The sequence below is a fragment of the Triplophysa rosa genome, linkage group LG21 (genome assembly GCF_024868665.1).
Source record: "Triplophysa rosa linkage group LG21, Trosa_1v2, whole genome shotgun sequence".
NCBI classification, from domain to species: domain Eukaryota; kingdom Metazoa; phylum Chordata; class Actinopteri; order Cypriniformes; family Nemacheilidae; genus Triplophysa; species Triplophysa rosa.
In genome coordinates, this window is record NC_079910.1 from 14641476 (window position 1) to 14657082 (window position 15607).

A 15607-nucleotide genomic window follows, 5' to 3' on the forward strand; every position below is an offset into this window, starting at 1 on the left:
GTGACCCTGGATCACAAAACTGGATCACATTGTCTTTTTAGTAAAAGACAAAAATACATTGTGTGGGTCAAAATTATCGATTTTTCTTTTATGCCAAAAATCATTAGGATATTAAGTAAAGATCATGTTCCATGAAGATATTTTGTAAATTTCCTACCTTAAATATATAAAAACTTCAACTCATACATCTATAGAAAGTTTATTTATTCAGCTTTCAGATTATGTAAAAATCTCAATTTCGAAAAATTGACCCATAAGACTGGTTTTGTTGTCCAGGGTCACATATGGTTTGTTAGGATAGGACACTATCTGGCGGAACAACAACTATTTACAATGCTGGAATCTGAGGGTGCAAAAAAATCAAAATACTGAGAAAATTGCCTTTGAAGTTGTTAATCTGAGGCACTGTAGCAGGCCATCCACTCACAAAAATGAAGTTTTTATACATATACAGTAGGAAATTTATAAAATATCTTCATGGAACATGATCTTTACTTAATATCCTAATGGTTTTTGGCAAAAAGAAAAATCGTTAATTTTTACCCATGCATACCATGTATTTTTGCCGATTACTAAAAATGTTCCCGTGCTACTTAAGACTGGTTTTGTTGTCCAGGGTCACATATGATATGATGCAGTTTTTCTAATGAAACATTATAAAGGTACACCAAATCATTTGGTTCTGAAAGTTGTTTTAATCATTTTTGCACAACACTGTGAGATCTCAAGTGCTTATGATGTAGGGCATACACAAACACGTAACACTGAACACACAAAATGAATCAGATTAGTTGACACTGTTATATATACTGTTTGTTGCACACAAGCCTGTGAGAGAATTTACCGGCCTTTATGAATACATTGAGGATGGAGATGGAATCAGCATTACATTAGTTGATATGCACAGACTCTGATGTGCTAGACTGAGGTTAAGTTCTGTATAACACGGTGTAGGCTAATGGCATATGGATGTTGTAGGATAAATTGGAGTTCAAGGATTCTTGTCCGTGTAATCAAGTCATTTACTTGTACTTTACTTCTGCGTGTGTGTGGTTTTGCTTTCTGGGATGTAAATCAGTTGTATCTGAATGTTTTGCAATGGGGAACATGTGTTTGTGGGGGTACTAAATGACACTTTCAAATAGTATGGTTTTATTTTCTTCTGGCTTTGGTAGAAATCTGGCTTCGTTCTCAGGTGGAAGGAATTCGAGGTGATGTCTCCCCCAGATGGGTGTGGTCTGGTGCTGCCAACGCTGAGAGATACAAATGCCACTCAAAACACACAAACACTGTATACGACCATTTGACTACATTTTATTAGTCTAGCACATTCTTCAGTTAAAAATATCAGAAAACACACAATTTATGGCGTCCCACCTCCATAAGAGATCCTTTGCAGTGCAGAAGTTTGAAGAGGACGGTGAGAGGTATACAGAGCATCGATGAGAGTGCGAGAAACCAGCCCAGCATCTCACCCCACCACGGGTACACGTACACAGAATTATACACTAATGGCTTGTAGTTGATCACGTGAAACAAGAAAACACCCTGTGGAAAAACATCAGTCACCTTTTTCATGCATTGTATCACCAAACCGAATCATCTTGAATAGATATGGGCTGCGTTTCCCGATAACGTTGTCTCTTAGCGTGCTACGAAGACTCTAAAGGTATATCTTAACTACAGGTATACATTTTCTACGTGTGTTTCCCGAACTATACCTTAGGAGGTTACTTAGGAGGTGCTGTCCATGGCGGTGGTGCTGAATCAATGGATATCGATCGCTCGACAATCAATTATTCACTCTATACAGGGACTGCTTTATGTGAGATTGCGGCGTTCTTTATAAAATAAGCACTTTAGAAATAGTTGAGGTTGCATTTATTAGGACTCATAGGATAAAAACAAATGACAAACTAAATCCAACCATGGATTTGGTTTAATAGTGAAATGAGTGTGCGAAACCCGCAATCTCATGCCCAAATGTCTCAACACGCTACACTAACTGGCAGTATGGTCATTTATATCAAAGGTTCTCAAACTTTGGGTCATAAGGAGAATCACGCAAAGCCACTTGAATTAGACTTGTATAGTTCACACGTTTATTGTGCTTGCACACTGGATGCGCAAGTGGCGCGTTTACAATATCAAGAGGAATAATATAAACAAGTGTGCCATAATTGTGCAGCCCTAAAATGAGGTATTTTGATATTGCAATTAAATGTATTCATTCATGACAAGAAAAATAAAAAGTTATGAATGTGTGTTTTTTCCCTGTTTTCTCGTTTAATAGTGTGCCATGAGATACCTTTCATTATTGGGAACCCCTGGTTTATATTACCATAATATATGTTGCTATAGTGTCTTTATTTACTCAATAAAAGCGCAGAATGCGGAACATATAATCAACAGCTAGCAGGAAAGACACCTGAATTTAGGGGCTGCTCCGTTGGGTTTGTCTTGAGTTAGACCAACAAGATCTAATAGCTGGTGAATTTGCTGCCGAGGCAGGTAAACTTTTATTTTCTATAATTATACCTGCAGCATAAATTGTAGCCATGGTTTTCACTGATTAAATGCACATACACTAAATTGCTCCGCGGATGGCGCCGTATTTGATTTAGCAAAAATATTCGCTGTATCGCAACTTCCTACCACAATCTTTCTCTTTAAATATACCTGTACTCTAAATTCTTTGGTTTGCCAGCTGATGCACCTTTAGATAGTAGAATTAAAAAGCTAACAACCATCAGTGTGACAATTATATTCTTTGCATGAAGACACATCAAAATACTGGTGTATTTAACATTAGAATTTTATTTGTATGGACTTCGATGTAAATGTGGAGTGAGCTGTCAACAGTGATAAGGTAGCTCCAGACCAACCTTCCGAACGTATGACGTACAGAAGGTATACTTAACTAAGAACGTTTCGGGAAACACATATTAACGATAAGGTACAACTTAAGAACGACGTAGCGATAAGAAGGTTTCAGGAAACGCGGCCCAGTGCATTAAAAACTCACTATGCACACTGCAGGTGTGATGTAAGACCAGCACCACTTCATATACGGCAGAGGCCGATAGCGGATCATACGGGCCACGTCGTCCATAAAGCGGTCGGCACCTGACAAAAGCACAGTCAGAGAATAACCGACAGACTACATGTGTGTGTTTGCATTTTTAGAGTGATTTATTTCAGCAGGACGTGTTACCGGATCAACATTCCTATTGGTCCTGGAATAACATTCCAGTCAGGCATTTGGATCAGGTTTAGGGTTAATCTTGGGTTTAAGTACTTAGAGCTGCTGTTTTAGAAGAAAAAGGGTTTAATTAAATCTCCACTAGAGCAATAAGCCCTTCTATTTTCTTGCTGGTCTATGCATTTATCTAGAGAAAGTGTTAAGGCAATGTTTGTTTCATTGGAATGCTGTTGCACGACCAACAAAAGATGTTGATCCTAAAAAACACATCCTTTTTGGCAAAATAGCAGTCTATGTGTGGGCGTGATTACAGATTTTTACCATATACCCAGGCCACCACCACACACTCCCAGAAGGCTTGCCAGAGCAAAGTAATTCCACTGGCAGAGTAATAATCAAACAACTGAAACACATACATCCCTCCCTACAGAGAGAGAGACACACAGAGAGAATGTAGTAGTCAAAAAGACCCAGAGAATCTGATCCATTGTATTATTTGATAGATCTGATATCTCATTGCTGTTCGACTCAGTCATACCTCTGTTAGCATGGAAAAATCAATAATGAAACAGGTGAAGCAGCATATCGCCACAATGATTTCCCGACGCAGAGATCCGAGGAAGGATTTGGGGGGCAGCATGTCCATAATTCCGGTGATAAAACCTTCAACACCTACAAACTGAGACAATGAAAGAGATATCAGAAATACTTAACTACTTTTTTATTTAAGGCAATTTCCAAAAGTAAAATATGTACAGCCGCAGAAAAAAATTAACAGACCATTCCAAATTTTCATTTCATCAGCATTTCTAGATGTATTGTGGCCATTCCAGTCCAGTGTCTGTTGAATTTCAACAAAATCAAACCTCAGGAGTGACAAAGTCACCCAACAGCAATGTGAAAGACTGACAAGACACATGAAATCTGGGATAAAAATCCAAGTTATCATATAAAAAATATTTTTGCATTTTTCCTAAATACATGTACAAATATTACTGTATTGCTTAAAAGTGAATATGAACTTGTTTTCTTTGCAGTATTTGAGGTCTGAAAAAACACAGAGCATCTTTTCTATTATTTTGACCTGTTTCTCCAGTTTTCATTTTTGTTTTAAAAACAATATTTTTATTTGAAGTTTGGGAGAAATATTGTTTGTAGTTCACAGAATGAAACAAAAATCATTTTACATAAACACATACCTATAAATAGTAAATTCAGAAAAACTGAAAATAATTTTGAAATGGTCTTAATTTTTTCCGAGGCTGCATTTACAAATTCAAGTTGATTTTTAAATACACTTAAATAAAGTCATATTTGTAAGTACTAGTAGTGTACTTGTAAGTGTACTAATTCAATACTACTTGCTCAACCACTAAATTGACTAAATTGAACCACTTTACTTTATAAAACTATACTTTTAAGTAACAGTAGTAAACAACAAGTACACAACCAAGTACACAACTAGTTTGCAACTATGTTTTTAATTTGTACTGCAACTACAAGTGAACTTATGGGTATACTTATAGTTAACTAGTTCAATACTGTACAGCACATTATTTTAATTTATGAAAGTACACTTTGAAGTATACGCTCAGTAAACTACTAGTTTAGTAGTTTTTACACTTACGTATATATTTTTTCTAAAGTGATCGTCATTTTTACAGTTTGTTTACACTTTAAGTATACTGTACAACTGTGTACATGAAATATATCTTGAATGGTTCTTTTAGCAGATTTGAAGTATATATTTCTGTTAGTATATAAGTCAAGTATATTTAGTGCAATTTCATGTATATTTCTGAGAAGTACAAACAAATCCCTACTAAAAAACAGCTTAAACCAGCCTAAGCTCGTTGGCTGGTTTAAGTTGGTCTCCCAGCCTGATTTTAGCTGGTAAACAGGCTGGTTTTAGAGGGGTTTTGACCACTCTTTAGCTGGTCAAGCAAGTTTTACCTGGTCAGGCGGGAACCCACCTAAATCCAGCTGAAACTTGTCCAGCCTGGTCAAGCTGGTTTGCTGGTCTTAGCTGGTTTAAGATGAAAGTAGCTAGTTTAGGCTGGTCCACTCAGCCTGGCAAAGCTGATCAAACTTGAAAAGCTGGTTTTCCAGCCTGGTCAAGCTGGTGTTTACCATGTTTTAGCTGGTGGGTTCCAGCCTGACCAGCTAAAACCAGGCTTAGGCTTTCTTTTCAGTGGGGCAGTTTCTTAATTTTAGTTTAAAAGAACTACACTAGTAAAAGCACACTTAAATAAACTTCTTTTTTGTAAGGGTGATATTCCAAAACAACTTATCTTGTTTAAATAAAAGCCAGTAATCTAACCAAGAAATATGTAGCAACAAGGACAGCTCATTGACCCTAACCTTGATTTAAAATCAAGATTTTTGTTTTTTATCACAAACATTGTTTTTGAGTACTTTCTTTGAGCTTTATTTTAATAACGTATTGTAACAATTGAATCAGTTCGGTTGCTATCCTACTGAAACCTGTAGCAAAAATGTTCAAATCGGTCCTTCATAAAGGCAATAAATGGCCCTCACCTGACTGTCCAATCCCAGCACCAGCAGCATGAGGAAGAAGAGTACCGCCCAGAACGGAGCTAACGGCATGAGCGACACTGCTTTTGGATAGGCAATAAATGTTAAACCAGGACCTGAAAGAGAACATATTCAAAATATACTGTATCCATGTACTGAATGAATACCATATTCATGCACTATAGTGCTCCAAGTAATTTCCAAATAATACCATAGTATCATATCAAAAAAGTCATTACAGTGCTATATTTTTAGTGCTATACTTTTTCAGTCCAATAAAGGACAAAGTAACAGTCAGGGCATATTGATGATACAAGCAGATGTCTCACCACTTTCTGCCACATTACTGATGTCAACTCCCTGTTCTGCTGCCATAAACCCCAGAACTGAGAAGACGACGAACCCTGCGAAGAAGCTTGTGCAGCTATTTATAAGAGCCAGAATGAATGCATCTCTACAGTGAAAGAGAAAAATCACAAACAGGGTTAAACTGGGTGGACGTGAACTCACTCAACTTCTGGTCTCTGATCTGAGCACAGGCATGCGAATATACACGCACTCCGGTCCCGCTGGGATGCTGCAGGATCGTATGGACAATACATTTTTGGGCAGGAAGGCCATTGTTTCAGTACTGTTTCCATATACAGGCTAAAACATGTATACAAAACTGTACATTCAGCACTCAGAGGGGGTGAAAAGTCTAAGACTATGTACAAATAAGGGATTTAAACATGGAAAAAACACCTTTTAGGATTGATATCAAAGTAAAACACTATATGTAAAACGAATACAAATGATCTAAGATAGTCAATAATAAAAGAAGCACATTTGTGACACTGAAATTGCTAACATTGTATTTGTACAAAATGTCAGGTTTTGGTGGTGGTTACATAGAAAAATTAAAAAACATGCTGGGACAACCCGCACAAACTTTTAGCCAGCTCAATAAATCAAAAAGGGACACATTATAGACAAAGCTATTCTAAAATTCATGTCAATCGTTATGCTGCTTATATAATTAACTAAGTAACATTGTAAGTAATAATGTAAGTAACATTTACTGGTAACAGTTGTTGTTGAAGCGGTTATAGCTCCCGAGCGCCGTGAGAGCCCCCAGACCAATAGCGTACGAAAAGAAAATCTGTGTGGCAGCGTCGATCCATACCTGTCAACATCATGACCACTATAATTACATCACCGTCTCATCTCTGTTATTGCTTTGAACATGTAAATAACTTCTGACCTGTGGATGTGACAGTTTGCTCCAGTCTGGTTTCAGGTAGTAAATAATACCATTAAGAGCTCCTGGCAATGAGACGCCATGAACAAACAAGACCACCAGGACCAGGTATGGAAACAGAGCTGTGAAATACACAACCTGCACACACGTTTTATTTGTGTAGATTAGGGTTGTCACAGTACCATAAACATACCTAACAATACTATACCAGCTGAAGTATCACGACGCCAAGTAGTATCATGATACTGTGCCAAGTTCATAATTGAAATCTACAAAATAGACTAAATTTCTTTAACACACAGTCAGATCTAAATGAAACATTTTGTATTTACTATAGTTAACTGTTTTATACTGTACACTACAACATTTTGTAGTATTAACTATTAGTAACTGGATAAATTGTAGCAATCGTTTTTACTTCCGTATTCTGACGCATTGCCGTGTGAAATGGAATTTCGAATGAGAAAAAAAATGTGGGTGCGGCTTGTGTTTTTCACTGCGAATTGATTGGATGTATAAAAACAGCCGTTGCATTTTGAAATAGAACTGGCAGCAGACTGACAGTTGAAGGGGAGGAGTTAACAGATGCTCTGCCCAAGCCGTTTAATTTACGTCATTTAAGATAGAAGGTCACTACAGGGCGGAAGTGCATTTTCAGATTTTGACTGAAGATTACCAGGGCACATGATTTTTAAAAAGAGAATGACCCACATTGGTAAGATATTGACAATAAACACTCACTGAAAAAAGTGAGACTTTGGATCAACTTAAAAAAATTACGTCAACTTGTTACAAGCAATTTTATTAGTTTTTCTCAAATTATATTTATTATATATATTTATTTAAATCCAAATTTATACATTTCAACAAACCACCATTATTGTGATCAGTGTTTGCTTTAGTTGGGCTTTTGATCCCTGACTTTGTTTAAATTAAATCTCTTTTCTCTTTAAGTGTTTACAATAGTGTTTCAATAAGAACACTTGTGCACTAATAAGAAAAGAAGAGAAGCTTTAAAGTTAAGTTTTTGTCCATCAATCTTTGATAAAGATGAGAATAAATAAATAATAATTAAATAAAATAATGTGCAGTTTGATCTTTTACGACTGATTGGAATGTCCTGGTTCACAAACGCAAAGATACTGTAATAAAATAAACAGACAATTGTCTTGGCACACTTTGACATCCACAGTCATCATACAATGGTGACAATCATCAAACTAATTCAGATAAACAGATCAACTGCAATGCATGCTGGGAGTCATGAATGAGTTTTGTACTATGATATTACCCAGCATGCAATGCAGCATGAAGCGTTCTTTTGTTGATTGTCACCATTGTTGAGTTTCATACACTGATTCTTGATATCTAATTAAGTCAGCAATTTAACAATTTTTTGAGTGTTTTCTATTTGTTCATATTGTGTTTTAGTACCACTGTTTAAATCTCACCCTGTATGATCACACAATATTCATACATTAATAACACACTCCTTAGCAATTATTTCAATAACCACACAATGATTACAGTCACCAATCACTTGATCCCAATGATCTTAGTTTTCATTGCCTCAACAAATGTATTTTAACACACAATCACAACAGACAATGAAAACTTATCATTAAAATATAAGCGTCAAGAGCCCAAATAAAGCAAACACTGATCACAGTAATGGTGGTTTGTTGAAATGTATACATTTTGATTTGAACCGAGCCATACATATAATCTGAGGAAAACGAATACAATTGCTTGTAACAAGTTGACGTCATTTTTTTAAGTTGATCCAAAGTTTCCTTTTTTTCAGTGCTGTAATATTTCATACAAAAAATAGGAATTGTAATTTTAAATTTCACAGGGACTTTAATATTTACTATGGTAAGACTCAAAAGGAATTTTAGTAAAGTTTACTATAGTAAATACTAAAGTACAGTAGAACATTTTTCACATGGGAACTAATTCAAATGTGTGACACATTCCATTTATACAGCAATGTTTATAAAAGGAAATGTTAGACTTACTTTAATTGTGAAACTAAAACGGCCAGTAGGTGGCGGCAATTTTTCAAGTCAGTGAATCATTCAACTGATGTATTCAAGAACGATCGTCTTGACGAATGACTCACTGAATCATTATCTCGTCAGAGTCGGTGAAAAACTGATTAACACAGCAAAAAGGCAGATGCAAGTGTTCAAATGAATGTTAATGCGCATATGCAACATGACTTACGATACTACGATACCATTTTTTTAATAGAGCGCCATTGCAGGTATTTTGAAGCTTTACCCTAGTGCAGATAAACAAAACAATGTCAATTTGGTCTTTATGCAAATTAAATTGTATTATTCTAGAAAAAAACACACACGTTTACCTGGCTATAGGACTTTTGTTGTTATACAAAAACTATACAGTAGACTGACTCAAACCCTGACCGTAGCCTAGAGAAAAACAAGATTATGAATGAATTCTACGCATGCTTGTACCTTGCCAGTGGACTTCACACCCTTCCAGATGCAGAAGTACACGATGACCCATGTAACAAGCAGGCACAACACCATGTGACCGCTGATGTCACCCACTTCATCCAAACCGCCAGACAGACGGAGCACTTTACGCCTGACAGGTGAAGAAATGTCTCATTACATCATTTGAATAGAACTAACATTGTGTGCAAATGAATTTTGTGACACACTTACTCCCAAAATTCCATGACAGATGATATCAGGCCCGTAGGCTCCAGGCAGTTGGCGCTGGTGTTGACGGAGGACACATTGAGAGGGTATAAGGGCATCGACTGATTGACACACACGCGACTGAAGTTGGTGGTACAGTTGACTGTGTTCCACTCCTGTCCACACGAGGCCCACGGCAGAGGAGAAGTGAAAGAGTGCAGCAAAAAGTACAGGCCCCATACCAGAACCATGATGTAGTAGGTGTTGCAGAAGAACACAATCACCATTGATGCTAGACCAAGCCCTGCATGAGAAAAACACATGATATATCCTCATCCTAAACCAATACACAATATATCTGCTTTATAAAAGCCAGACAGATCAATATTCTGTTTTTCCATTAATAATTCAACATTATTGTTGGCGGGACCACGCATTGATCCGTTTTACCTGCCGGATGGGGTGTTTAAAAATAAATCGAACTGCTAAAAATACTCCACCTTTAAAAAGAGGAGCGATGTTCCATGTGGCGACCCCACCCTTTTTCATGAACTGACCCAGTGCGATTTCAAGGAAGAATACTGGAATGCCTCCGAAAAACACCATCAGAATGTAGGGGATTAGAAACACACCTGAAACACACAAGAACACTCAGATAGAACACAACACGTGGGAACAATATTTGACTGGCACTGAAGCTCTCTAAATATGCGATTCAAAATGTGCACTTTTTGCCGTGCCGATTTAATGTTTCATTTATTTGTATTATAAAACACTAGTCACCAAAAACGTTAGTAGTCTTCAAGTAGTCATGGCATTTCAATATGGCAGCCACCATGAGCCAGAGAGGGACCTCTGTTATGTTCAATAAACCAGTTATTTTCAGAAATTAGAAAAACGTTTTCACATTAACTACGAATAATAAAACAAAACACTATAAATAAACTAAGGCCGTCATGATGAACTGGATAAACCAGATACAGTGGCTTGCAAAAGTATTCATCCCCCTTCATTTTATTCACATTTTGTTATGCTGCTGCCTTATCTTAAACTACTTTAAATGATTATTTTTTTACATTAATCTACACTCCATGCACAATAATGACAAAACAAAAAACTGATTTTTGACAGCTTTGCAAATTTATTAAAAATAAAAAACAAAAATAAGTACATTGCATAAGTATTCATACCCTCAACTCAGAAAATGGTTATAGCGCCTTTACAGACTCAAATCTTTTGGGGTATGATGTGAAAAGCTTTACACATCTGTAGTCAAGTAGTCACATCTGAGATCATCAGTAGACAGACATTTTCAGGTTTCTACAGAGATGTTCAGTTGGGTTCAAGCACTAGCTGGGCCACTCAAGGACATAGACAGAGTTGTCCATAAGCCACTCTTGCATTGTTTTAGTTGTGTGCTTAGGATCATTGTCATGTTGGAGAATGAACCTTCTGCCCTGTCCGAGGTTCTGAATGTTCTGGGCTAGGTTTCCATCATCATTATCTCCGTATTTTGTGTACAGTCCCTGAAGCTGAAAAACACCCCCACATCATGATGCTATTTCCACTACACTTTACTGTTAAGACGGTATTGTACAGGTGTTGAGCAGTGCTTGTTTTTCTCCAGACATGATGCATGAATCTGAGATTCATCAGACCAGAATATCTCGTTTCTGACAGTTTGAAAGATTTGTTGAAGTATGTTTTTGCATATTTCAAGTTTCCATGTGTCTTCACTGAGCAAAGGCTTGAGTCTGGCCCAGATTGGTGGAGTGTTGCAGTGATGTTTGTCCTTCTGTAAGTTTCTCCCATCTCCATATATGATCATGGAGCTCAACCAGAGTAATCATCAGCTTCTTGGTCACCGCCCTAACCAAGACCCTTCTCCATCGATGGCTCAGTTTGGACAGGAGGTCAGCTCAAGTAAGAGATCTGGTGGTTCCAAACCTCTTTCATTGAGGATAAATGGAGGCTACATGCTTCTGTGAACCTTCAATACAGCAGATTGTTTTCAGAAGTCTTCCCCAGATCTGTGCCTTGATACAATCCTGTCTCAGAGCTCTACTGGCAGTTCTTTTGACCTCATGTCTTGGTTTTTACTTTGATATGCATTTTCAGCTGTTGCACCCTTTATAGAGCGGTATGTGCCGCTCCAAATCATACTTATTCAATTGAATTTGGCACAGGTTAACTCCACTCCAAGTGTATAAACATCAACAAGCAAAACTAATGCTTCTGAGCTAAATTTCAAGTGTCCCAGAAAAGGGTGTGAATACTTATGCAATGTACTTATTTTTGTTTTTATTTTTAATAAATTTGCAAAGCTGTCAAAAATCATGTTTTTGTTTTGTCATTATTGTGCATGGAGTGTAGATTAATGTAAAAAATAATCATTTAAAGTAGTTTAAGATAAGGCAGCAGCATAACAAAATGTGAATAAAATGAAGGGGGATGAATACTTTTGCAAGCCACTGTAGGTCCAGGGGCGTAGCAAGCCTTTCAAAAGTGCGGGGGATGGATGTGGTTTGTTTGTTAACAATAAAAACGATGAATACAATGACAGAAGGGTACAAAAGGTATAACATACAAGATATAAAAAGCTTCCCATTTAAATGAGTGATACTAGAAAAGTATAAAAACAAACTCGGTGGTAAGCTTGATAGTGACATGGGTCTGACAGGACTGAGACTGCTAAATGTTGCTTACTTGCGCCTTGAAAAGGGGAGATATAAAAAAAACGCCCACACAAAGCTTTTTCTCTGGTGGTATAAATAATGTAACAATTTACTGTTTTTAAACATTAAAATAATATACACTTTTCTTTCATAGTTCTTCAACAGGCATGCAAACAATGACATCATTTCTCACTTTTTTCTCCTCAACAGGTACAATCAAACACAACAGGTAACGTTAAGTATCCACAAAAGTATTCAGCTAATCAACAAACAATGCTCAAAATATCAAAATCAATTGCACTGGCAATAAACCCATAAATACACTGCTTAACAATGACAATGTGTCCCTCCTCCTCGTCAATTCCCTGCCTTCTTCATCACAGTTACTTTATACATTGCATGCCACATACATAACCGAATTTAGCTATAGCTGCTGAACAATATCCCAATTAGCAATTAGCGTTAGTCTAAAAAACGAAATATAATACAGGAAACACTCGACATGTCAACAAAACATAAACAGAACATCTTCCCAAACACATGTCAAGCTTATTTAAAAACCTCGAAGGCATAAACACTCATTCAAAGTACCTGGAAAAGGGAGATGTAAATAACCATAATCATAAGTTCCCGCCTCCTCAGCACGAGCTGACCGATAAATCTAACACACCAAGAGAGGCGGGACTTAAGGCAGAACAGCCAATCATCAGCCGGTCACACTCAACTCAAAGGTGTCATGTTTGAGAGGGACGGGAGAGGAAGCAGCCGGAGCGAGCGAGCGCAGACACAGAGCGGCCAGAGAAACGGAGGAGCGATTTGTGCAAAACTACGGAAAAACTGCAGGAAAAGTGCGGGTGTTGAACCCTCTCACCGGGAAAAGTGTAACACCCACATCCCCCACGGGTGCGACGCCCCTGGGTCATTCGGTGTGTATATCCCATCATAAGAGACTTAGTCAGGTTCAAGAGGGTGCAAATAAGACTTTGGTCAATCGTGTTTTTTAAAAACAAATCTAACTATTTAACATCAAGGCCTCAGACACAACTGCTGCTGTTTTGAAGATTAGAAATGCGCATGACTCTGAGACTGCCTGAATGACATGTATATCGACCCAGAAACGAAAACAAAAGAGCAGATAACCGTAAGTACCCTTAATCATCACTGACATGCGTCAGAAGAGCTGCGGAAACGGTTACAGTTATAATAGAAGTTGAGAGGGAGTGGCGAACAAAACACAGAGTATCACTTCTTTAACCTTTGATCAACTCAGGTCATGAACATTACAGTCAGTTTCCTTTCTTTAAAATCTTTTTTCTGGCTACATTCTGACCTTCTGACTTATCTTAGGCACACTTGATTCTATTCGAGTTGTCAGAGCTAAAGTTCTTGGGGTAAACGGTGGTAAAAATTTCTCGCAACCGACAGCCTCTCTTGTTTTTAAAAAGTTGAGGCCCATGGCAATATATCGGGTGTGGGGATCGAATTCTAGAATATATAATTGTGCATGTGTATTTCACCTCCTCCGTTCTTATAACAGAGATATGGAAATCTCCAGACGTTTCCGAGGCCAACAGCAAATCCCACACAGGACATGATAAAGTCCATCTGCCTGCTCCATGTTTGTCGATCTGAATGGCCCAGTTCTGCGGTGGGATCGCCTGCATCCACCAGAGCCGAGCAGACACTCGGCTCACCCGCCTGTGTGTTTGACACCTCTGCCTCTGACACCAGAGGGCGGCCGACTTCTGCTTCCTCTTGAGAATCATCTTGACACGATCCTTCATCACCTTAAGGAAGACAGAGAGAAATCTTGTTTTATTACTTATGATAAGGTGCTGATGAGAGCTGACACTATGCAATCCTGCACTCACTACTGGTCTGTTACCACTATATTTGTGCTTCGTCAGAATCGTCACACACACGACAATCTTGTCTTTAATATTTTTTGACTGCAATAAGATGTCTTATAATATGTACTTTAAACCGCATTCATTTTGTGTGTTTTACACATGGGATTCACATGAAATTGTTTCTAGGCTCCATGCGACCACATGTGAATTGCTTTCTGCAAGACTTTATGCAAACAATTTGGATTTTATCTTTTAAATTTAGAAAAAAACAGAGAAGAAGCGATATGATGCTGTTTAGAACAATGTCAAATATTGTTAATGTCATGTTTGAAATAAGATAAACTCACTAGTGGATTCAGACGTTTGGTCTGCTTTGTAGGGTACAAACTCAATTAGCCTACAAAACTGAATGCAAACTGGTTAATTTGTTCCCATGACATCGGTGGCATTTTAATGCATGTCAGAGCAGTTTAATCCAGACTGGAGCGGATTACAGGAGAGCAGGTTATGTGAGAGAGTATAAGAAACAGAATTTTACAGTTTTACCAGTGAGTTTTACATGAAAACACATATAGCATAGTGTTTATAGGGTTAGATTGGAGATCTGTGTTAAAAAACATGCACTAAAATGTTGTTGATCTATTTCAATACTTCAGCAAACACACGAATAAAGTCATTCTTACTGGTGAAGTGATCTTCGGGCGACATGCCGCTGGCCAGCAGGAGCGCCGCGCGCGCGCGTGCGCGCGCCTGTCAATTCGCAAATAACGGTTTTTCGCGTTTGGTTAAATGTTTATATTTCGCGGTTCTCTGGAGTTGTTGTCTGTTTTATAGTATGAAATGTATCGTCGACAGCAGGTTGATAAGATTAAACTCTAAATTGTAATAATTCAAGTGCGTCAAAGACAGACGGAGAAATATGAGGGTCTCAAAAGCAGTCGACGAAGCACTTGAAGGTAAGCCTGAAGAATCGCATGGGTGTTGGTTAAACGAGAAGAATAGTGAGTCTTGAGGAATCCGCCGTTTTGCTCCAGTGATTTATTGGAAAAGCAGGTGTGAGATGCTGCGCCGGGCTCGGTGGATGTAATCGTCAGCGCTCCGCTCTCAGCGGCTTGCGCTCGACGCGGCTCTGTCATTGGTCAAAGAACGTGCGCTGCTCTGTGATTGGCCAAAGACTGTGCGCTACTCTGTGATTGGATGACTGCTAAGCGCTACTCCGGTCTAAATGCAACATGATGTCACACACAAACGTACTACCACAGATGCGTTTAGTTTTTGTTTATTATTGTATTTTTATTTTCTTTGATGCTCGCTTGTATCTTAAAGGGGCAATACACCCAAAATGAAAATGCTGTCATAATTTCTTTATCCGAATTTGATTTAAATTCGGTATATGACTTTTTTGACTAGTGCAATGAACTGCGACTACGTAACAT

At 37.9% G+C, this 15607-nt stretch overlaps 1 protein-coding gene across 1 annotated transcript; it reads right to left on the bottom strand.

Moving 5' to 3' along the window:
- Nucleotides 1–573: 573 nt before the first annotated feature.
- si:ch211-117c9.5 (sodium- and chloride-dependent creatine transporter 1) lies at nt 574–15278 on the bottom strand. The gene is made up of 14 exons (XM_057363143.1): nt 14855–15278; nt 13839–14108; nt 10147–10278; nt 9671–9950; nt 9458–9590; nt 6981–7115; nt 6799–6902; nt 6067–6191; nt 5741–5853; nt 3741–3881; nt 3524–3626; nt 3026–3126; nt 1378–1548; nt 574–1253 (listed from the first exon to the last, which is right to left on the bottom strand). The coding sequence occupies exons 1-14, from the start codon at nt 14877–14879 to the stop codon at nt 1125–1127; spliced, it is 1962 nt and encodes a 653-aa protein (XP_057219126.1). The 5' UTR covers nt 14880–15278; the 3' UTR covers nt 574–1124.
- Nucleotides 15279–15607: the final 329 nt, after the last annotated feature.